The sequence below is a fragment of the Zootoca vivipara genome, chromosome 9, assembly GCF_963506605.1.
Source record: "Zootoca vivipara chromosome 9, rZooViv1.1, whole genome shotgun sequence".
NCBI lineage: Eukaryota > Metazoa > Chordata > Lepidosauria > Squamata > Lacertidae > Zootoca > Zootoca vivipara.
Genome location: NC_083284.1, coordinates 13,106,713 through 13,130,720, shown reverse-complemented (window position 1 = coordinate 13,130,720; position 24,008 = coordinate 13,106,713). Strand labels below are relative to the sequence as shown.

General features: G+C 46.3%; 1 protein-coding gene across 1 annotated transcript in view; it reads left to right on the top strand.

Annotated features, from left to right (window-relative positions):
* The window catches only part of TMEM150C (transmembrane protein 150C), a 36,866-nt gene that overhangs the window by 7,876 nt on the left and 4,982 nt on the right, over positions 1–24,008 (top strand). The window contains exons 3-7 of the mRNA XM_035111757.2: positions 14,421–14,502; positions 14,689–14,742; positions 17,296–17,328; positions 17,482–17,549; positions 20,058–20,185. Coding sequence (XP_034967648.1) covers positions 14,421–14,502; positions 14,689–14,742; positions 17,296–17,328; positions 17,482–17,549; positions 20,058–20,185 — 365 coding nt within the window. The remainder of the gene's footprint in view (positions 1–14,420; positions 14,503–14,688; positions 14,743–17,295; positions 17,329–17,481; positions 17,550–20,057; positions 20,186–24,008) is intronic.

Below are 24,008 nucleotides of genomic sequence, written 5' to 3'. Positions count from 1 at the left end.
CCCTCGCCCGCCCTGCCACCCCCTCTCCCCTGCCCAACCCTCCCATCATCTTGCTGCAGAGTTCCAGCTTCACAGCATCACCCAGAGGCACCCACAAATATGAGGTATCCCTCTCTCTATTATTCCTTCCTTCCCTCCTTCTTCCATCCTTAATAAAATACTGGGGGGGGGGCAGATAAGCCCCACATAGAAAGCCCATCAAAATGGGGGGGTGACTCTTTCAAATACGGTATTTACCAGTAATTTGGGGGGGGGGAGGCACCTAGGCCTCTAGGATTTGGCTGCTATGCCTAGGAGTAGGACAATTCAAGAAAGCAGAATGATGCATATGCTATGGTAATATATCAATGGAATCATAGAATTGTAGTCGGAAGGGACCACAAGGGTCATCTAGTCCAACCCCCTGCAATGCAGGATTTTTCCCCCAAGGTGGGGCTTGAACCCACAACATGGTTGAAATATTATGCTGATATGCAGCAACGCCTCGGAGCTGTCGTGACTGCGGCCGTGCCTTCCCTCGCCCTCGCCCGCCCTGCCACCCCCTCTCCCCTGCCCAACCCTCCCATCATCTTGCTGCAGAGTTCCAGCTTCACAGCATCACCCAGAGGCACCCACAAATATGAGGTATCCCTCTCTCTATTATTCCTTCCTTCCCTCCCTCTTCCATCCTTAATAAAATACTGGGGGGGGGGGCAGATAAGCCCCACATAGAAAGCCCATCAACATGGGGGGAATGACTCTTTCAAATACGGTATTTACTAGTAATTGGGGGTGAGGAGGCACCTAGGCCTCTAGGAGTTGGCTGCTATGCCTAGGAGTAGGACAATTCAAGAAAGCAGAATGATGCATATGCTATGGCAATATATCAATAGAATCATAGAATTGTAGTCGGAAGGGACCACAAGGGTCATCTAGTCCAACCCCCTGCAATGCAGGAATTTTTTCCTAAGGTGGGGCTTGAACCCACAACATGGTTGAAATATTATGCTGATATGCAGCAACGACTCGGAGCCGTCGTGACTGCGGCCGTGCCTTGCCTTGCCCTCGCCCACCCTGTCACCCCCTCTTGCCTGCCCGACCCTCCCGTCCTCTCCAGCCAAGCAGGGTAGCCGCTGCCGTTGCCAGCCCCAGAAGCACAAGGTGGCCGCTGCCGCCGCTGCCGCCACCACGATGTCGTCAGGCCAGCTGGCCCTGTAGCCCCGCCCACGTTCCCACTTTGTGGCCCCGCCCCTGAATGATCATGGCTTGCCCCCCCCCCTAGTTTTGATCCTGGCTACGCCCTTGGATATACCACAGGGAAACTTCTTTCCTCTTGAGGGCTCCATTTTCTCAGGGTTAATCTCTCAGGGTCCGGAACCAAATTGGGCAGGATTAGAGCCCAAAGTTGTCATAATCAGTAGGTGAATTTTGTGAAGCAGGCAGAGCTTTTAGACAAAGCTGGTGACCTTAAGAGAATCTAATGATGAGTGTTTTATGGAAGAATGGATGTCTTTTTCATACTACTTAAAGAAATATTATAATATGATGAACTCGCGAGCAGGATTTGAGCAATGAGCAACAGAAGTAATTAGATTATAATGTGGTTATGATTTAACAGATAGGGTACAGCAGAAAGGGAGAAACAACAACTCCATGGAAAATGGGGTGGGAAGTTGACAAAAATAAGAGAAAAGAGGAAACTGTGTTTTGATTGCATGTGTTAAAAATGTTGAAACTTAATAAAATATAATTTAAAAAATAGACTAAGTTGGTGGCCCATGTGCTTAAACTATTACAATATTCTAGTGTTTTGTTTTTATCTTGCTTTTAGGAATCTTTATTGAATGTTGTGTTTTTAAAAATAGTCTTTACTGCTTTCTGAATGTCACTGCTTTTCTTTTCTTTCTTTCTTTTTTAAAAAAATATAATTTATCGATTTTTCAAAATAAAATGAAATTAACAATCCCCCAAACCAACATTACTTTCTTCCCATTCCTATCCTCCAAATACGGGTTCCTTATGGGGTGTATTTTCTTTATTGCTTTTATGTGATCCAGTAAATATATATCTTTATATTAAGTGGTTTGAAAACTTTCATCAATCAATCAATAAAATAGGCAGAGGGTTGCAGGTCCCCTTTCCCCGATGTATGTGATTGATGGAATGGATCTTTGGTTTTGAGTTGCTACAGGACCAAATGTTTACTGCCCTGCCCTGCTATCTGCAGGCTCTATAGGCACCAATCCAACTAAAGTTAACCCTGAACAAAACACGTTTAAACCTATGCAACATGCTTGTTGTGATTCTCTTTTTAGTCCCACTGCTTTCAATGGGGCTTGGCAATGACTCACTTTAAACGAGCTGGGTCCGAAGGCCTGTTTCTTTCATTGTACTATGTATGGTTTTTTAAGCTTTACCACACTGCAATGGATTCTGAAACAGGCATGTTTTACAGTCGGAATAAAGCATACTAATGCCGGACAAGTTGATGGTCTGCCAGATTTGCAGAATTCAAAATGTGGTTTTTATCAGCAAAGTGTTTGGGCCCTTTTGATGGAGAGATGAAGACCTCCTGGCTGTAGCTATGAACAGAGTTGACATCCGCAACATCTTCTGCCCACCTTTTGGGGCTGGTTGGGGGGCAGAAATAAGTGTCATGGCACCAGCTTCTAGACTGGATTATCCATTCATATTTGGTTGGATGAATATGAAAATGTGTCAGGATCAAAAACTTTTGCAGCCAGATGGGCAGGGTATAAATAATAATTTATTATAATTTTTATTATTGACCATCAGTGGTTTATCATTACCATTGATCTGAGTAAGTGATGCTCAGATTCCAGTTGCTATTCTTGGTGATGTCCATGCAGGAATGGGATTCTGTGCCATGTTGGTTCTCCAAGGACTCAGCTACATTAGCAAAGAAAAAGTGCTTTACATGCGTTGTAAATGCATTATAGCACTGTGGCACCAGATGGCGCTGTGGAGTTCCATTTTTGCCAACCCTATTTCTCATACAAAGTTTACAACACGTTTCACTGAAACACTTCTTTGATGTGTCTAGATCCAGCCCAAGTAACAGCAAAGCAAAATAAAATAAAATAAAATAAAATAAGGCTCCCTTACAAACAGATTGTCTCTGTGTAAATGGGAGTCAGGAATGAGCCAGCTCCAAGTGAAGGTTTACAGCCAACTGCAGAGAGCAGCCAGGAATAGAGAGGCTTTGATGTTAGTCAGGCAGGGGAGAGCTGGCAGCTGCAGACTTTGGCTCTTCCTGACCTTGATGGGCCGGCTGATAAGGCAGTAGCTGAGAGCAGGCTAGAACACAGCCAAAGCTCACAGGAAGCACAAATAGGCATGAATAGACTCAGCCTCTCAGACCAGTAAGAGGTTGGAGCCGATCCACTAAGTCCGAAGAGCCGGCAAATGGGAGGGCTGCTAGATAGGAAGCAAAACAAGAGATGTAAGAGCCATAAGTTCAATATCTTCTTTTGTGGCCGGAAGGAGTCTTCAGAAGGGTCATCTTGAGTAATGATGCCGGAGGCTTTGTCAGAGCCGTCCGGAGCTATCTGTTTGTTTTTGCAATAAATCCTCTTTTTTAATTACCTATGCCTACTGTGTTATCAAGAAGGGAATCTGGACTCCTGACAATGGGTGATTAACAGGGAGTTAAACCACTCTATGACTCTAAGAATCTCCAAACTTACCTGGTGGAACCAGACACCCCAATCTTGAGTCAGTTTGTAGATGTGCAAAGCACAGCTATTCAGATGGTTCAAGTGCAGAGGCAGTGAAATATCACTTCCCCGCAGAATCTAACATTAAAACACTTACTTATTGAGGACAATTTCTGTGACACTACTATTTAATCTGCTTTCGGGGCCAGGGTTCTTTCCTAGAATGTATGAAAGAAGAAGTAAAAGTGCTCCTGAGCAGGTGCAGAATGCATTTCCTACACCAATGAGTAACAGACACATCAGGGATTCGGGCAAAGCGCTTCTAGATGAGAAGTTTAAATTTCCAGGGAAATTTGAGCCAGCATTTCCCTTTCAAAGCTTTATACGATAATGGATAAATTCTTCAAAGGAAAGGTTAGAGAGGCCATGAGGTTGCGTAAGCGCTGCACTTCTTTGAACTTCTGCGTTTTGCCTGATAAAAAGAGCACCCAGCCATAGACCCCAGGTCCTTTAAATTGCAGGCTGCAAAAGAGTAGTCTATTGTCATGGTTACGTGGTCAAGAGGCTGACTTTGGTCATGCAAGACTCCTTGTCAGGTATTGGCTTGGACACTGAGCGAGACGGAAGAGTGGGCACCGGGAAGAAGGGGGGTTGGAGTCTGACTTAGGGACTGGTGATCTGGGGGAGCCTGTTACAGCCAGGAGACGAGATTCAGAGGCAGGAGAAGCTGTCGGAGAGTGAATTAGAGGTGCAGGAGGAGAGAGAGGGGTCAGGTTGGTGCAGAGTGAAGGGCTCCCAAACCTCTTCCTCCTTCTGCCCCCACCTCCTGCTCCACTGTCTCCCAGGACCAGGTAAGAGGGAGAAGCAGAAATTGGTTACATGCAGGGGGAGTCTTCGCCTGCTTGTGTGCAGCTCAGGTGGGCGAGATACAGAAGCTGAGGCTGGGACCTCTCTTGTGTCAATGGGGCGGGACCTCTCTTGTGTCAACTGCCTAATTGGGTTCACACCTAGGAGCAGCTGAGAGACATAGGACTGATAGACGTGCCTTTTCCTAACTTGGAAGTACAGTATACTTTCCATTTCTGCCTAGTATGCACTGGTAGCCCTTAGGACGCAGTGGGCAGGGGATGGAGGTGAAATCCAGCCCAGCTTGAATTGAGTCTGGAAGCCAGGTTCTTGGCTGGGTAGAGTAATCTCTGTGTAAGTCCAGTCTGTCCCAATCAGAGAAGGGGTTTGAGGCACAGAATCACACAGAATTGTAGAGTTGGAAAGGACCCCGAGTGGCATCTAATCCAGGGGTCCCCAAACTAAGGCCCAGGGGCCGGATGCGGCCCAATCACCTTCTAAATCCGGCCCGTGGAAGGTCCGGAAATCAGCATGTTTTTACATTAGTAGATTGTGTCCTTTTATTTAAAATGCATCTCTGGGTTATTTGTGGGGCTTGCCTGGTGTTTTTACACGAATAGAATGTGTTCTTTTATTAAAAATGCATATCTGGGTTATTTGTGGGGCATAAGAATTCATTCATATTTTTTTTTTCAAAATATAGTCCGGCCCCCCACAAGGTCTGAGGGACAGTGGACCGGCCCCCTGCTGAAAAAGTTTGCTGAACCCCTGATCTAATCCATCCCTCTGCAGTGCAAGTATACCCACTGCAGTGGGCCCATTAGGAGAAATGGGGCACTGCCCCACCAACCTCACTTTGCTCTCAGCCTGCCCCCTTCATCTGCTTTCCTTTCAGAGTGGTTCAGGGTGTGGCACGGCACAGCATCCATTTCCCCCCTTGGATTCAGTTTGCTCTTGCAGAACAGGGAGGAGGATGGGGACAAAACTAGAATTAGTTGGCTTTGCCTGTTATTATCTCTGGCGCCATCTACTGGTGGGCTCCCTGCCTTCTGCCCTACCATACTCAATGGGCACCAGCTACCCCGTTGAAGAACTTAGTGCAGTCTAGAGTAGTGTTTCTCAACCAGTGTGCCTCCAGATGTTTTGGGACTACAACTCCCATCATTCCTGACCACTGGTCTTGCTAGCTAGGGATGATGGGAGTTGTAGTCCCAAAACATCTGGAGGCACACTGGTTGAGAAACACTGGTCTAGAGATATGCCCACACCTGAGCTCTTCAAGAGGATTTGGGAACCATTTCTGCCTTCTGCAATCTGCTCCAGAGTTTCATCAGAGCAGAATAAACCTGTTCTAGGATCTGCTCCTCACTTTCAAGAGCAAAGCACCCAGAGCCCGGACATACCCCAGATGCGCCATTGTGGCCCACATTCATCCAGCCAATGGCCTGCAAATTGCCCAGCCCTCTGCACGACTACTGTTGCTTCAGAGCACTTCAGTGGTTAATACTACCCGTGTGGGCTTGTTTGTCAAACGGAATATTTTGGAATATTTACAATTAAGCTGAAAGCTTGATCTGTGGCTTGGGGCTGCCAAGTGAGCTCTGCCATCGACGCTAATCCGTAGTAATCCCGGCGTAATAGCTGGCTGTTGCCTTGGCCTGATTCTCTTGACAGCTGATCTGACATGAGACATAGGCAGGCAGGTCTGGTGGAGCTGAAGGAGCTCTTTCCGTCGCAAACCTGCCACACTTTGCACGGCCTTGTTTCTCTGCAGCGGTGGGTGTGCCTTGCCTACAGTGCTCCTTGCTGGCTGCTCGCCTCGCTGCTGCTAAGTATCAGGGCTGCAGCATAACCATGCTGTGTGTGAAAATAAGCAACCGTTTCTAAAATGGGTTATGGCTTTCTTCAAACTTCAAGAAAGAAGATTCCACCTAAACATTAGGAAGAACTTCCTGACAGTAAGAGCTGTTCGGCAGTGGAATTTGCTACCGAGGAGTGTGGTGGAGTCTCCTTCTTTGGAGGTCTTTAAGCAGAGGCTTGACAGGCATATGTCAAGAATGCTTTGATGGCGTTTCCTGCTTGGCAGGGGGTTGGACTGGATGGCCCTTGTGGTCTCTTCCAACTCTATGATTCTATGAGGGGACACGGTAGGCAAGCTAGCCTCTTCACTTGTGCTAACGTCTACTTTCTATGCGCAATCAAATCATAGAACTGTAGAGCTGGAAGGGACCCAAGGGTCATCTAGTCCAACCCCCTGCAAAGCATCCATGACAGATAGTCATTCAACCTCTGCTTTAAAAACCCCAAGGAAGGAGAGTCTAGCACCTCTCGTGGGAGTCTGTTCCACTATCGAACTGCTCTTTCTGTCAAAAAGTTCTTCCTGAAGTTTAGTCGGAATCTCCTTTCTCGTGACTTGAAGCCATGGGTTCGGGTCCTAGCCTCCGGAGCAGGGGAAAACAAGGGCAGGGCCACCAATGTTACATCTTGTAGAGATTTTCCTTGGCATGCATCGACGGGCTCCTGTCCACTGAAATTTGATTTAAGAGAAGCATTCTATTGTAGTCAATAGAATATGTTGCCGTATGTGTGGCCCCCTGGCAGTTTCTCTGGTTTGCAAACGAGTCCAAATGCTCAAAAAGATGGGTGACAGCCCTTTCTTGTTGTTCCACAGCTGTGCCTTGAGAAAATCGAACCTTTACCTACTGAATTGGAGCTTAGATGAACATCATCTCTTTGAATTTTCTATGGGGGCAGGATCAGATTTTCACAAGGCATAGCTGCAGAACAACGAAGAAAGCTCTCAGACCCTATGGAATTAATTGGTACACACAATACAGTCAATTATGGGTCAAGCAAAATTGTGGATGAGCCCTTGGTTTGGGATTTGATACTAAAACTACACATTCTCGGTCTTTGATCTTGATTCCAAGCAGTATTTTTGTGCCCTCTGGTGCTCATTGGTTGTAAGTGCACAGTTAAAAAATGCATGTTTTAGACCAGTCCTAGTAATGCATCCTTGGAAAGTAGGTCCCTTTCGCAAATTTCCCCTCAATATATATTTTGTGTGTGTGCAATCATTATGATTTCTGCTCCTGATGATACTAGGGTGGTGATGCTCTCAATACTGTTTGCACCTCCAGAAATTTGGGGCTGTCACACTGCTTCCTATCCCATAATGTCCTCTCAAATCATTCAACGTCTTGTACCACAAATGGTTTATCCCCCCCCCCCCATCAGCTTTTGTTGCGCTATAGATCATCTGGACAGGAATAGTGTGGCATTTTTGCATAGCAGAACAAACTAAAGCAGAATGAATCCACCCAGGAGTGCCAGCTTGGCCCCTTGACCGTGGGTGCCTGTGGCCGTGGGTGCCATGCAGTGTGCATGACCCTGGCACCGAAATTTGTGGGTGCCCAGCCCCTTCATGGGGAGTTTTCTGTGTACTTGGGCGCCCAGGGCCCTGGGGAGTTGGCACCCATGAATCTACCACCAGTACACTAATATTGTGTCAATAAAAAGAAGAAGAACTCTGAGTTGGATTTACATTCAAGTAAAAACGCACAGAATATTTGTTGTACAGTATTATGGGTTTACTATTCAGCTTCCACCACCTCAATTAGATTTCCCAACTTTTCACTGCCGAGACATAGACCTAGCTCCAATTCATAGGTGTGTTAGAAGTGCACAAGAGTGATCGTTTTCATCTGTGAGAAACATTTGCCTCATTATTGGCTAAAAGATGAAGAATGAAAACAAATTAATGTTGGAGTAAGTAGGGCGTCTTGAATTTTCCAAAAATGCTAGAAATAATAATAATTGTAACATATGACTTGGGAATTCAATAGGTATTTTAGTTAAATTAAGATAATTTAGTTTTGACTGGCAAGTAATATTTGTGTAAAATTGCACAGAAATAATTTAAAGTGCAAGCACTTGTATATTATTTATTTATTTAGCATTACCTGACATTTTCAGAAGGTAAAATTAAAATTCTGTACCGCTTCAGACTTCTGGTTGGGGTTAACGCCTCCATTAAAAGACAGCAGCAAAAATCCCTGCACGCAGAAAGCTAGATTTCAGGGACAGGGTTTTTAGTCTAGCCTCCTCCCTGACATGCTAAATTTCTGTGTGCGGGGAATTGTTTTTGTGGACAAGGAGTCAGTTGTGTCGTTCCCCCCCCCCCCATAGTCTAAAATGTAGTCCAGACACAGCTTGACTACCTTATTCATTCATTTAATTTGTTGTTTCATTTATTAAATTCGTATAGCGCCCTTCATCCAAACACAACATAAAAATACAAAATGAAAACACAAAATACACAATAAAATGATAGCAAAACAAACCAATAACTCCTGCAGGCAGATTTAAAAGGTCATAGGTTGTTGAATTAGCCAAAGGCCTAGAACAACAAGAATTTTTTTTTACTGGCACCTGAAGATATGTAATGAAGGTGCCAGGTGAGCTTCCCTAGGGAGAGCATTCTGCAAGCAAGGAGCCACCACTGAAAAGGCCCTACCCTCCGGACCTCTCGAGCATGAGGCACACGAAGACGGGGCCTCAAATAATGATCTCAGGGTCCGGGTCGGTTTACATGGGGAGAGGTGGTCTTTGACGTATTGCCATCCTGAGCCGTTTTAAGGCCTTATAGGTCAAAACCAGCACTTTGAACTGGGCTCGGAAACTAACCGGCGGCCAGTGCAGTTGTGCCAGGGTCGGTGTAATATGCTCAAAAACCGTGAGCAACCTGGCCGCTTGTGAGACCTGTGGCGATTTCTTGTGATTAGACCTCAACCGTGTTGCCAAGGCAACGTGGGACTATGCCGCAGAAGAGATGCTTTTCAGCGGCGACTAACATGGCCGGAGAATTGCACCGCAACCAGGCACCGTAGTCTGAAAGATGCATTCTGGGCCCGTAGGAAGCTCCAAGTCAAAGCTTCCTCGATTGAAATTGTGTGCGCGCGCATGCACGCCCTCCCATGTTGCCCCGTCTGTGAGGCCTACTGATTTGGGAGCTGAAACACCCTTCTCAGTTTTCCCTCTTTCGCCACACACCCATGCGCACCTGTCTCCCTGCCTCAGTGCTCTGGGAGACGGGCCTGAGGGGGCCCAAGCCATTAACTGGCTCCTCAGGCTGAACTTGGCCTCCGCATAGCCCAGAAAAAAAAAGAACTGGTGGTGTGCCATTTCTAGCCTTTTGTGCGCCCCACCCCAGCCTGAACGCACAGAGCACATGGCAGAGAGAGGAGAAGGAGAGAGAGGGGGGCCCTCAAGGCTCCAGTCGAGCGGATGGCAGGGCCAAATCCTTGCATGTGAGCTTGCCCCACAACGAAGGTTGAGGTTGCACGGTGGTCTACCCCCCCACCCTCCGGGCGCAGGTGTCGTTCCCCCTGTGACTGCGCAGTCGCCGCTATCCCAGGGGACCTGTAGGGACTTCGTGGACTGCAACACAAAACTTGTGTTGAAAAGTGCCATAAACCCCTCAAAGCGGGTTACAAAACGATAAGAACGAGGAAAAATCCAGAGCATGCAAAAGTTAAAATACTGAAGCAGGTTAAAATGCCCTCCACTTTCTAAGACAGGGGTAGGCAACCTAAGGCCTGGGGCCCGGATGCGGCCTAATCGCCTTCTCAATCCGGCCCGCGGAATCAGCGTGTTTTTTTTACATGAGTAGAATGTGTGCTTTTGTTTAAAATGCATCTCTGGGTTGTTTGTGGGGCATAGGAATTCATTCATTTTTATTTTTATTCCAAAATATAGTCCGGCCCACCACATGTTCTGAGGGACAGTGGACCGGCCCACGGCTGAAAAAGGTTGCTGACCCCTGTTCTAAGTGTCTGGGTAGGAATGTTTTTAACAGGCGCCGAAAAGAGTAGGCTATGAGCATGATCTCAATAAGCGGGGAGTTCCAAAGTGCAGCTGCTGCGACACTAAACGACTTAAATTCTAACAAATGTGGGACGGTTGTTACGTATGTGTGCCAATTCTCACACACACACCCCCAATCGAGGTGGTTTTGAATGGGCACGTGTGAGATAAGGCAATCTCGTAGGTTTGGAGTAAGTCATCTCCCTTTTTTTGATGCCTGTGGCAGCCATTTTGTGTTGCTACCCAATGCACTCTTATCAATATATGAGTACTGACACTTCATTTTTTTTTGCCCCCGAAACACCCAAAAAGCAAAAAATAAATAAAATCTACTGGCTGTAAGAAACAAAATTCCAGAATGTCACAATAGATTGCAGTGTGGGAGGTGTTTTCCCCCCTGGCTCAATCCCAAAGCGCTGCTGCGACATAATAATAATAATAATAATAATAATAATAATAATAATAAATTTTATTATTTATTATACCCCGCCCATCTGGCTGGGTTTCCCCAGCCACTCTGGGTGGCTTCATAATACTTCCAACAGAAATATTAAAATACAATAATTTATTAAACATTAAAAGCTTCCCTAAACAGGGCTGCCTTCAGGTGTCCTCTAAAAGTCTGGTGGTTGTTTTTCTCTTTGACATCTGGTGGGAGGGCGTTCCACAGGGCGGGTGCCACTACCGAGAAGGCCCTCTGCCTGGTTCCCTGTAACTTGGCTTCTCGCAGCGAGGGAACAGCCAGAAGGCCCTCGGCGCTGGACATTTTAAAGGATTTGTAGGAAGGAGGAGGAAATCAGACAGGTCTGGCTGAGGCCGAGCAGAGACGATGTAGGAATGTGGAGGACCTGTGATTTGCTCCATGTTGCTCCCATCATCAACGACCATTGGGCATGCTGGCTGTGGGATGCCAGAGTCCAGCAACTTCTGGATGGCCCACAGTTCCCCCAGCTCTGCTGGCAGCTGCAGCATGCAGTCTAGAACTGAAATGGTGCTATCAGATTTTCATTTTGGGTAGACCCCACTGTTCATTCGCAAGATGAAATAGGTTATATATATATATATAAAGGTAAAGGGACCCCTGACCATTAGGTCCAGTCGTGACCGACTCTGGGGTTGCGCGCTCATCTCGCATTATTGGCCGAGGGAGCCGGCGTATAGCTTCCAGGTCATGTGGCCAGCATGACAAAGCCGCTTCTGGCAAACCAGAGCAGCACATGGAAACGCCGTTTACCTTCCCGCTGTAGCGGTTCCTATTTATCTACTTGCATTTTGACGTGCTTTCGAACTGCTATATATATATATGCTTGCAAATGTTTGGCTCCTTTTAGCGTGGTTTGCAGAAGGAAGCCAAGTGTTGCTAAGCATGGTTTGTCTGCCAGAAAGACTGAGGAAGGCAAGTTTCAGGGTCATTTGCTTACGCCGAACTTTGAACAACCACACATGTGGGGGAAACTCATTGAAAAAGGCCATGAGCAGAAGGAGCAGGCAGAGGAAGTGAATCTAACGGGGAAGGCAGTTTTTCATTTTGGTACTAATGAACTCTGTGCCTTTATGCAGTCTCGCTGTGTCTACTGGCAAAGCGCTCTTCTTGGGACCATCTTCAATGTGATAACGTTTATTTAAGTTGCCCCTCATAGGGCAGAAATTTTTGAGAATTATTGAACACAGAACAAAAGGTTATGAAGCTGCATTTCTGCCTTCTGGGAGTTACTTATGGGCATTACCACATTTAATCTCCCAGAGTTGAGGAATATTTTGCATTCAAGATCTTGGCATATTTTCTCCTTGGGTGTGTGTGTGTGTGAAGCAGAGGCTTGCACAAAACCAAGTCTTCATGCAAGTCTTGGGTTGCAACAACCTTATATGTGTGCCAGGGAAGTAGCTGTGTCTTTCTTACCTCTACACAAAGGGGAATTTCGACTGGTTGAAGCGGTCAGTGAGCTGGTTTGCAAGAGCTCACAAGTGTTTTGCTTCTTTTGGTTACAGCTCTGGAATAGCTATACAACTCCCGTTGCCTTAAAAAAGCCAATAATATTTTACAGGATTCATCTCATCCTGGATATAGCCTTTTTGCACTGTTTCCTTCGGGCAAGAGATACAGAACAATTAAATCAAGAACAAATAGATTAAAAAACAGTTTCTATCCAAGAGCTATAACCATCTTAAATGATGTAACTAAATAATATGATCCTGGAGAGTTGTGATGGGTGTGTGTGTAGCTGTAATTGTGTTTTATTTTGTTTTTTATGGGATGGCATGCAATTTCGTTGTACTACGTACAATGACAACAAAGTATTCTATTCTATTCTATTCTATTCTATTCTATTCTATTCTATTCTTCTATTCTATTGTTAATGAAAAGAGAGCTTAGCCACAAATCACAGTTTAGATGGCATTCTAAGCCAAACTTTGATTTAGCGCAGCACATCAGTTAAAGTAACTGGGGAGTAACAAACTGGCTGCGAGCATCTCTACAGGTGATCATGCATTCTTGCTAAGCCAAGATTTAGTGTGTCTTGTGAACCAGGCCAATATGTAGCAGTTAGTAAGCACTGGGTTTTGCATTTGTTAACTTGGCCTCAGTTTTCTGAAATCTTAATATCTAACTCCAGTGCTTTTTTTTCTGGGGGTATGCAAGGGTACGAATACCCCTAAACATTTTGTGAATCTTTGGACTTTTGTCCATTTACTGTATTTATTTCCCCCCCGATTTAAACTATAAAATGGTGCTTTTCTTGAGTCAAATTTTTTTAGAGTAAATATTTGTTTAGAGTAAACATTTTTTAAAAGAAAAAAAAGCACTGTCTAACTCCCTCTTTATTCGTGCGCCTGGGAAGAAAATGAACATCAGTAGTATCTGGTGTGAAACGATGCTATGAATATTACTTGAGTAGATCTAGATATAGCCGAGGAATGTTTGAAACCAGTTAAGAAGTTGATGAGTATTTTTTTGGGGGGGGGTGTTTGCATGTGCTGAAAATGGTCACAATGGAAAGTGGCACATATCCCAAAAGCAGCAAGCTTGGAAGAGGTGGCTAAATTGCTGCAGGCTTGAAGGATAGCACTTAGCTCTTGTTGCATGACGCTGAAGTAAAATCCACCCTAGGCAGAGATTTCTTTGCAAGGAAGCTAGAAGCGTGGAGAAATTGACTTTTGTCCCTGCTGACATGTCTCCTGGTACTCGAGTGACAGATTCCATTAACTTTATTAATGAATTCATTGGCTTCGAGGATTGGGTCTAGAGGGAACTGGAGGAAAGCGGTTTTCTAGGATGACTTGCGTCTTGCTTATTTGACACCAAGCGTGAAAATCGCACTGAGAGCTCAAAACTCCGTGCTCATCATAAAGCATGCCAATCAACAAAAAACGTGCTTATAGAAAATGTAGCAATAAACAGCCTTTGTTAGCGTGTTCTCTCGTTATTATTTTTGCAGAATATTGACATTTTGGGCAGGGAACCGTGTGGGAACAGAAGGAAGCAATAGATGATGACTAAGGGGAAGGGAATGTAACTAGAGACTGAAAAATGCAATTAGATGCAGATCAGGCCCCAAAAAACAAACCTTTCTGCTTATTATGCAAATTTGCAATCAATTGCAATTTGTGTGAAATGTGCATTGAGTACTGTACATGAGTTTCATTAGTGCATCTTCCAAGGAACCATAACCTGAGGTCATAAGGCCCGCCTCTCAGGATTTCATGAGCCTCGTATACAATTTGGCTAGGAAGAAGGGGAGGGGGGAATGTGGGTGCGCCCCCCCAACAATTCAGTTCACTCTTTTCTCTGCTTATGTGCTTCTCATGTGACATCTCACCAGGCATTTTGGGAGGCTATGGAGAGACTGGAAAGAGTTGTCCCTGTTTTAAAGGATGGGTGGCAGAAAAGCAACTGTCCACCTTCCTCTTTACCTAGGTAAAATAACAACTAGCCTTTTGAACACTGTGAAGTTATGGTGGCACATGAAGGTGCGGCAATAGGTGTGTCCAGGCATAAAACAGATTAAGCTCCGTGTAGCCATGTTTCATTTCTGTTCTCTTTGTTCCTTTCAGGCATGGATGGGAAGAAATGCAGTGTATGGATGTTCTTACCTCTTGTGTTGACAGTGTTTACCTCAGCAGGACTGTGGATTGTGTAAGTGACCTTTGCGGACCTTTTTATGGTTTCTGGGTGGAATAATTTTATTTGGAGCAACATTCAAGGGGTCTCAGCATGCTTCAGGTGAACAGTTCTTCACTGGAGGAACATTGTTCTGCCTTCTTCCAGGAACCCCACCCCTCATTTAGAATTGTCTAAATGGCTTCCTTCCTATTTTGGCAGGTATTTTATAGCAGTAGAAGACAACAACATTATTCCGCTAAATGTGCTGGACAGGTAAATATAATGACACGGTCCATTATGCTTCACAGTATCAAATCATCAGGGTGAGTTTCAGCACATGAACTCAAAGCAGTGTTGGGAGCCCTATTCTGCTGACCCCTACAGAGAAGCAGAATTAGTTTCCCTGGAATGCAGCCTATACTGTATATTCCTGCGTATAAGACTACTTTTTAACCCAGGAAAATCTGGGTATGTTTAGCCTGGAGAAGAGAAGGTTAAGGGGTGATATGATAGCCATGTTCAAATATATTAAAGGATGCCATATAGAAGAGGGTGAAAGGTTGTTTTCTGCGGCTCCAGAGAAGCGGACACGGAGCAATGGATTCAAGCTACAAGAAAGAAGATTCCACCTAAACATTAGGAAGAACTTCCTGACAGTAAGAGCTGTTCGACAGTGGAATTTGCTGCCAAGGAGTGTGGTGGAGTCTCCTTCTTTGGAGGTCTTTAAGCAGAGGCTTGACAGCCATCTGTCAGGAATGCTTTGATGGTGTTTCCTGCTCGACAGGGGGTTGGACTGGATGGCCCTTGTGGTCTCTTCCAATTCTATGATTCTCAAAAGTCGGGGGTCATCTTATACGCCGGGTCGTATTTCTTATACGGCGAGTATATCCCAAACTCTAGATTTTAACTGGAAAAGTTGGTGGTCGTCTTATACGTCGGAATATATGGTAATCCTTTTGGTTGACTTTACACAGCGATGCTCTCGGCTAATAGCCTAGGGCAGTGATGGCCAAACTTGGCCCTCCAGCTGTTTTGGAACTACAACTCCCATCATCCTTAGCTAACAGGACCAGTGGTCAGGGGTGATGGGAATTGTAGTCCCAAAACAGCTGGAGGGCCAAGTTTGGCCATCATTGGCCTAGGGTGTTATCCCCCAAACAGCAATGTAAATAGAAGCAATAAAAGAAATGAATGGAAACAGTGCAGAGTTCCTTATGAATTGAAAGTTATTCTACTTGATTTTGCAGTCTGCTAATAGCACCTTCCTTTTCTTGCAATGTACTACTAGCACACTTTCTTTTTTAAAAGCAAGAGTAGGTCAGGCACGAATGAGCCACCTTTTGCCTTTTTAAAAAACCAGAGCTCAGAAGTCCACCAGCTACAGCCAGTTGCAAAACAGTGGTGCAGACTATGGAGCCAGTGTTGGTTACCTACTGCACCCAATGAACCCCGCATTGGCCTGAATGAGTGCCTCCCATTAAAATGACAGCTTAAAACAGAACAGCAGAAGCACCTGCCCAGGTGGGGGAAGCAGGAGACAACCTTGCCTCATTGCCTTCCTAGGTAGCATGCAGGGGAAGGCCAGCAAGGAAACCCCCATTCCATCCATGACCACAACAGCCTTACTCACCCTTCCCTACTGGCTGTCCCTTGTGCTGCTGCTGCTGCCTGCCTGCCTCTACAGCTTCAGTCGCAGCTGGGACAACTGTCCGAAGCAGCCTGGTGTCAGGGCCGGCCCAAGACATTTTGGCACCTCAGGTGGACCCCTCTCATGTCAGGGAAGAAGAGGTGAGGGAAGATCTACACCAGGAACAAGGGGGGAAAGAATGACATTAGGATGTGCTGCCCCTGTGAATTCTGCCGCCTGAGGCAGTTGCTTCACCTTGCCTCTTGGTTGGGCTGGCCCTGAATAAAGATCTACATTGGGATCTGCTGTCCCTGTGGATTCTTCCGCCTGAGGCAGTAGCCTCACCTTGCCTCATGGATTGGTCAGCCCTGCCTGGCATTGCCCAGTAGCAACCAAGGCATCAAATGGAAGGCCACTAGCATTGCTGCTGCTGGCTGTCACTCCTGCTGGCAGATTGGACTGACTCAGATTGTGGCCCCACCACCACCGGTGCCCTTTTAAATTTGGCAAATGGTTTGGTGTTGCCCACACACATACACACCCATTAGGTAGAGGGAATCTGTCACTGCAGGCAGGTCTAATTCAGGGATCAGGAACCATCAGCCCCTCCAAATGTGGTTGGGCTATAACAGGGGTCCCGAGACTTACCGGGCTTCGGGCCGGTGCCTGCCGCGCCGACTGCGCGGCGGGCCGGAGAGCAGGGGAGTGCGCGCGCAGCGGGCCGGAGGGCGGGGGAGTGCGCGCCCGTGCACATGCGCACACGGTTGGAAAAAAATCGCCGAAAATCGCTTGTGCGCATGCGTATGGGCCTCCCCCGACCCGGAAGTGCATCGGAAATGACCTCTTCTGGGTCGGGAGAGGCCCATACGCATGCGCACAAAGGATTTTCGGCGATTTTTTGCCGATTTTGAAGATCGCCGCCGCGCCGCGCGCCGTAAGAGCGGGCGGCGGCGGTCATCGCGGGCCGGATTGGGAGGCTAATTGGGCCGCATTCGGCCTGGGGGCCGTAGTCTGGGAACCCCTGGGCTATAACTTCCGTCATCCCTGACCGGCTGGTGATGGTGGGATTGGAGTCCAACCGTTGGAGAGCCACACAGGTTCTCCATTCCTGTTCTAAACTAAATCACATTCTGTAACATTCAGTAACCAGCCCTGCAGTTTTGACTTGTGTCTGATTCATTTCCTTTTTCGTCCCTTAGGAAGGAAGGTCCCCAAAAACCTCCTTATATAAGGTAATGAAGTCACTTTCCATCTTTTTTTCTCTCCCCATGTCTCCCACCCACCCAATAAGACCCATTTTAAAGCAGCGGACCCTTTTTACTGATTTATGCATCTCTGTTGCAGGCTTAGTTGAATTACAATGATACGCGTTATATTTTTTGAAGTATTGCAGGTGACGCCCCTCCTGCAAGCTGTGTGTTTAGCCAAGTCATGAACATGGCAGCATTTCTAGGTAGGCGTTGCATGGAGAATGTCCGGCTTCTTCTTTTATTTCATTTTTCGTCTCTTCTAATTTGTGTCAGCGAAATCACCAGGTTCAGCTCAGTCAATGTTGTCAAGGCGAGGTCCAGTAATCTGCAGTTGTTATGGCTTAGTTCTCACAGAGGGGTGTTTGGGCTGAACAAATTGAGACTGAAGGTCATGTGGGGGGTTTCTCCTTCATAAAAAGAATTAAAATCTTTCAACACAGAAAGTCAGGTAGAAGACTAGACTGAGTCCCTTCTTCCTGACATGCTGGATTTCTGCATGCAGGGTATTTTTTAATGGAGGAGCAACCAATCATAGTAAACCCTACCTAATCTCAAGGTATTTAGCTCAGATGCAGGTTTTAGGCTTGGCATCAGCATCTAACATCTTTGGGCATGGCCCACAAGCTCTGACACCTACCTGGGTGTGGGGTTTACCTAGCAGCAGAGCTGGCTGCCATTTTAAATTTCCCACAATGCCCTGGGGCGACACTACACTGCGTTGTTAATTAAAATTTCAGGCAGTTTGCAGCACTGCTATCTGCCACTGTCAGTAAACCTTCTGGGAAGGGATCAATGTGCCCATTGTGGGAAGGATAATGTTCTTGGGGGCCAACCCAACATCACTTAGCCATGTCCCCTCAAAGCTGCTCCAACATATTTACTGCCTCTGAGAACTAGGCCTGTAAAACAGGGGTTAACACCCATGGCCCGCAGGCAAGATCCAGACCCGCAAGAGGTTTTGTGGCTTTTGAGACCTGCCCAAAATGAAGTTTGTCATTTTAAATTTGTAATGCTATGATGCCAAATGATTTTTTTTGTAGCATTAAAGCACATCTAAACATTTCCATTTATATTTAAAACATTTTTTTACAGAATGCTCCAATAGGTTCTCATATGTGATACTGCAATGCTGAAAGATTTTTTGTGGCCTCCCAAGGCCACTCAAAATTTGTTTATTAAAAAAAAAGTCTGTTTTTTAAAATTGTGACCCACTCATAAGAACCACCAAAATTTGTAACAACAACAATATAACAACATTTGTTTTCCCATACTTCTTTTGCGCTTCAGCCATTGCTCACTTCGACATGTACCCCTCAGAGGCCCGTAACCCAAAAAAGGTTATCCGCCCCTGCTATAAAATAACTTATGCAAAGGTTGTGTAAAATACCCAGATATTGAAACATTATAGTCACTGTATATTTTTGCTTGTTTGTTTTTAATCATCTCATTTTTCAGGCAATATTTGTTTTTATTTGCATGACACTTGATATCAGTTTCTACTGCTTTAAATCCTGCATGTGTGTGAGCACAGCGATAATGTGATTTATGCATATAATAATGATGATAATGTACCATTTGTTATACAGTGGTACCTCAGTTTATGAACACAATTGGTTCCGGAAGTCTGTTCATAAACTGAAGCGTTCATAAACTGAAGCGAACTTTCCCATTGAAAGTAATGGAAAGTGGATTAATCTGTTCCAGACGGTCCACAGAGTACTTAAACTGAAGCGAACTTTCCCATTGAAAGTAATGGAAAGTGGATTAATCCGTTCCAGACGGGTCCGCGGAGTACTCAACCTGAAGCGTACTTAACCCGAAGCATGGGTGTAATTGGTTCCGGAAGTCTGTTCATAAACTGAAGCGAACTTTCCCATTGAAAGTAATGGAAAGTGAATTAATCCGTTCCATATGGGTCCGCGGCGTTCGTAAACCGAAAATTCGTAAGCCGAGGTGTTCGTAAACTGAGGTTCCACTGTATAATGTTTGCAACCCTTCTTTTGATTGATGGCCAGCAATTCTTTGCTAGGGTTAGGACCTGAGCTGTAGTAGCCCTATAGCAGGCTTATAAATCTGCGCTCACCTGGTTACCTGGGATGTGTAAGAATGGCCTTTGGTCCATTGGCTATGCCAGTTAGGGCTGATGGGAGCTGTGGTCCAAAATATTGTTGGCTGCCTCCGGTCTACATATATATACAAGGGAGACTGTTCTGACAAAAGTTTATGGTATGCTGTTTCAAATATAGGGTGACCAGATCCAAAGGAGTGCAGGGCACCTATGTGTAGAAGAAGGGAGTTTGGCAGGTATGTAAACTAGAGCTACCAAAATTCCTTTTCCTACACCACTGTTAAAAGTACCAAAGGCCTGGCTGCCTTTGCTTCTGGGTCATCCTTTGTAGGCAAGATTCAATCACAGTGGAGATGTTTAATGGGAGAGAGGCTTCTAGGGTCCTATCAGATCTTAATTGTTCCGGGTGGCGTTGCTTTTGACTGACCAAGAAATAACTTATGAGGGAGGCTCTTGCAAGTCCGCTGCCCCAGAATTAAAAGAGGGTGGATCCTTTGGGGCTTCTCAAGCTCCATAGCCATGGTTGCTGGCTGTGGCGGGTGCATTTGTAAACCTGTCTCGCAGACCTGTTTGGAGCTAGAATTATATTGACATTTGGAGTCAATATTGCGCATGAGTGTCACATTCTTGTTCCTCATTTCAGCACTTGTCGTGGCTGTCCTTCGCTTTATTCAGCTAAAACCAAAAGTTTTGAATCCCTGGCTCAATGTGATTGGCCTGGTGGCGTTGTGCTTGGCCTCCTTCGGAATGACTTTACTGGGCAATTTCCAGGTATTGTGTGTGTTCTCTCTCTCTCTTTCTTTCTCTCTCTCTCATCTTCCCCAATAACTGACTCTCTCCCTAAGCCACTCCCCTCCCCAGCACCTCTTTGCACCTTCCGTGAGCATTTTTTGGCTGGAATGTGTCTGTGGTCTCTTGATAATGCCTCTTACTTGCCTGGATGAAGGATAGAGAAAGGTGTGAGAGTACAAACTAGCCTGTGCTACAAAGGCATCCTTTACACCCATTGCTCTGCTGCTTTTATTTCTGTCTCCTCCCGCCACTGACATTTGGCCTCTGTAATAAGCATAAATCTGCCCTTATGGGGTTCTCCATCGGTCGGAGAATATAACAGAGGCCAACCAGAGAATTTTGAGAAGCAAAGCCTTTATTTTTGCTGTTGCAACAGGGTCCTTCCCCTCACGCAGGAGAACAAGGAAGGAACCCGGAACAAAAGAGAACCTCCACTTTTATCAGTTTTTCCATCACCAAGAAACACCCCCAAAATACATCATTCCTACATCACAGCTACGTAATCAATACCTCACAAAAAGGGAGGGTTCAAGGTAGAAATCTGAGCACCTTTGACACCTCTCCTAGTCCTCCTCTTACCCCTCCCATGTGTGAATTCCTAAACACAAAGAGAAATTAACAGTTTCCTAAAAGTTGATCACTATCTTTTGTTCGGAGGAGTCTTCCATTGTGAATGAGATGGCTAGTAGTCTGGCACCATTGCTTATTGCACCTCCAGAAGGGCACCCTGAAGGGAATGTGGCCCTCGACTGAAAAATCTTCCCTACCTCTTGTCTGTCCTGAATGGGAGTGACTCTCCAGGTCCCATGTTGAGGTCTTTCCCATCATCTGCCATTTTCAACTAGACAAGCCAGGGGTCGAACCTGGTATATTCTGAATGCAAAAGGTGTGCTCTGCCCCACAGATCTGTGCCTTGCATATACGGGCGTCTTTTTAATGTTTCTAGACCACTGTTCTGTTGTCACATTCCAAGTGGAATCCAAGCACATGCAATCGCATGTTGCAGTTGATAAGTACGAGCAAATTCCTCCACACACACTACATCCCCATAATCCCTGGCTGTGCTGGCTTTCAGTGATGGGAGTTAAGATTCTAACAACATCTTGGAAACCTGCCAGTTCCCCATCTATACAGAATACTTTGCCCGGATCCGGTTATTTGTTTCGGCCACGAGCCATTAGGAAGTTTACAAATGTGGCGATTCAAATAGTTTACAAATTAAAACGTATGTCAGGTCTGCAACAGAATCCAAAATGTGAAACTTGGTTAAGTTCACATGGACCACCCTGGGCGGCTGCCAACAGAATATGCAAGAATACGACAGAACACCACATGTTAAAAGCTTCCAGATAACAAGAGTGCCTTCAGATTTAATCTGTCCCCCATCAGATAATCTTCCCTTTCACACTATGCGATCACAAGGCTCACTGTTGCTTTTTCTTGTGACACCACAAACGATGGCCTGTTCGTTTGTTAATTATTAAACAGTGAAACAGCCATGTTTTGTTAGTTTGTCTGAATTAAGGCATTGTCTCATTAGTTTCTAGTTCAATAGCCTGTTAATAATAATCTACAGTAAATGTCTAGAACAGAGCTATTCTATTATGATAGGGAAAGTAGTATCTGTGCTGGAAGAACCTCTAAACCCCAAACCCTACTGACCTCATACTGATCAGGATGGAGGGTGGGGAGGAGAAAGTTGCAGAGGAAATTAGTATGCCAGCTATAGGGCTGGAATATTTTCCCCTCCTTTTCTCTCTCTCTGTCTGTGTGTCAGAGGAACAAGCATTCTGGGTTCAGTGGCTCCGAAAACCTCCCCTTTTCTGCCCCATCACACCCCTTGCCATTATGGCTGTTGGAGCACCAACAGCAGGGCAGCAAGGGGGGCGGAAGTTAAAGACAGGTCAAGGACAGAACTCCTTCACCGCCTGCAGACCTCCTTCTCTGTGGGTGAAGGGAGAGATCTCCTGTATCCTATGGCTTCTGGGCCGTGTTCTCGGGGATTATAGAACGGTGCCCTAAACGACGATAATGTCCCTTCTTCTCTGGCTTCCTTCTCTTTTACCATACTCTTAAATGACTCCTCTTCCCCACCTAGCAAAATTTCTTTACACACACACTTCAAATTTATACATTTCACTGATTTTACAATCATTTTTACATTTTTCAAAAGTTGACTTCCTTCCCCCACTTTCCTTAAATTTATTTTTAACATATTCTGCATATCCAAATTAACTTAATTTGTTCGTTTATTCATCTTCTTTAAATATATACTGTTACGAAACTGCAGATTATTACAATAATCCTGCCAATGTTTTTATCTGTTTACAATTTATCCATGGATATTCAATAAACCATTTCCATTCTTTTGTAAAAAAGTTTGTTATCTTGATTTCTTATTCTTCTGGTAAGTTTCACCATTTCTGCATACAGTACTCCATAAGGTTTTTGTAGCTATTCTTTCTTTGCTGGAACTTCTTCTTCTTTCCATTTTTGGGCAAGTAGCATTCTTGCCGCTATAGTCGCATACATGAATACGTTTCTATACATTTTAGGTACCGTGTTTCTCCTAAAATAAGACGTGCCTCTAAAATAAGCCATGGCGCGATTTTCTCGAGGCAATAAAATAAAAGACATACCCCGAAAATAAGCCATACTGATAGGCGCAGTTTTGGAGGGCGCCAAGGAAGAGGCTAGGCTGGACGCGGCACCTCCCTTAAGACGGCCCTGGCTAGAGCTCCTGAGGGTGCCCCCCGCCACCATTGCCACCCCGCAAGCTCTTCGTCCCTCTGTTTAGTTACCGGTAGTTTAGTTTTTGCGCGCCTGCTGCGTTCAGAGTGCACGAGAGTTTTTATCTCCACCAAAGCGGGACCTCCCGCCCCCGCTCCCTCTTCCAAAACCTCCGAGCTGGGTCCGCAGCATGGTGGTAGCGGCGGAGACAGTGAGTGAGCCACCGCCCGCGCCCTCCGCTCCCTTGTCAGGAGGCTGCAAAGGCGGAGGGAACCGGAAGCCCCCAGTGCTGCCCCCAGTCCCGCTGCCGGGCCGGCCTTGTGCGGCGCCCCAGGAACATGGCGGAGGCGGCGTGAATGAATCCAACCAATGGGGGCAGCAGCCGTGCAGCTGACAGGCACACAAGCCGCGTTACCGGCGCGCCGAGGGGACGCGGGTCCTTTCCCTTTGGTGAGTGCCGGCCGGCGGCTCCCGGGCCCGAGGTTCTGCCTCATGCCCAGGTTTCCGAGGAGCCTTGCAAAGGGAGGAGGCCATTGCCTCCTCCTCCTCTTCCCCCTTTGATGCCACCGCCTCCTCTCCTCGCTGCAGCGTCTATCGGGTCCTGCACGCTGAAGCGCAGACAGTGCAAGAGGAAGTGGCGGCCGTGGCATAGCAGTTGCCGCCCGCCTTCCGGAGAGCGTGTGTGTGCAGACAGGGACGTGGTTGGCTGCCCGGTGGGTGCCGGCAGCTTGCTCGACCAGAAACCCGCTCTGTTCTGCAAGCCGGGTATGGCTGAGGAGTGAAGCAGCTCTCCCATCCCACTGGCTCTAGTTGTGTCCCTCCCACCGCACCGCACCGTTTGTGTTGCTGCACCGTCCCTCTCCGTGCAGTTTGGTGCTGAGCGCGCGCGCGCGCTCCGTCCCCCCCTGTTATTTTAGTTTTTGCGCGCCTGCCACATTCAGAAAGCGTGAGAGAGTTTATCTCCACCGAAGCAGGACCCCCCTCCCTCTTCCGAAACCTTTCATGTCCACGTTCCTTGCGATCAAAAGGCCGAGGGAAGGGGGAAATGCTTCTGGTGACAAGAATTGAGATG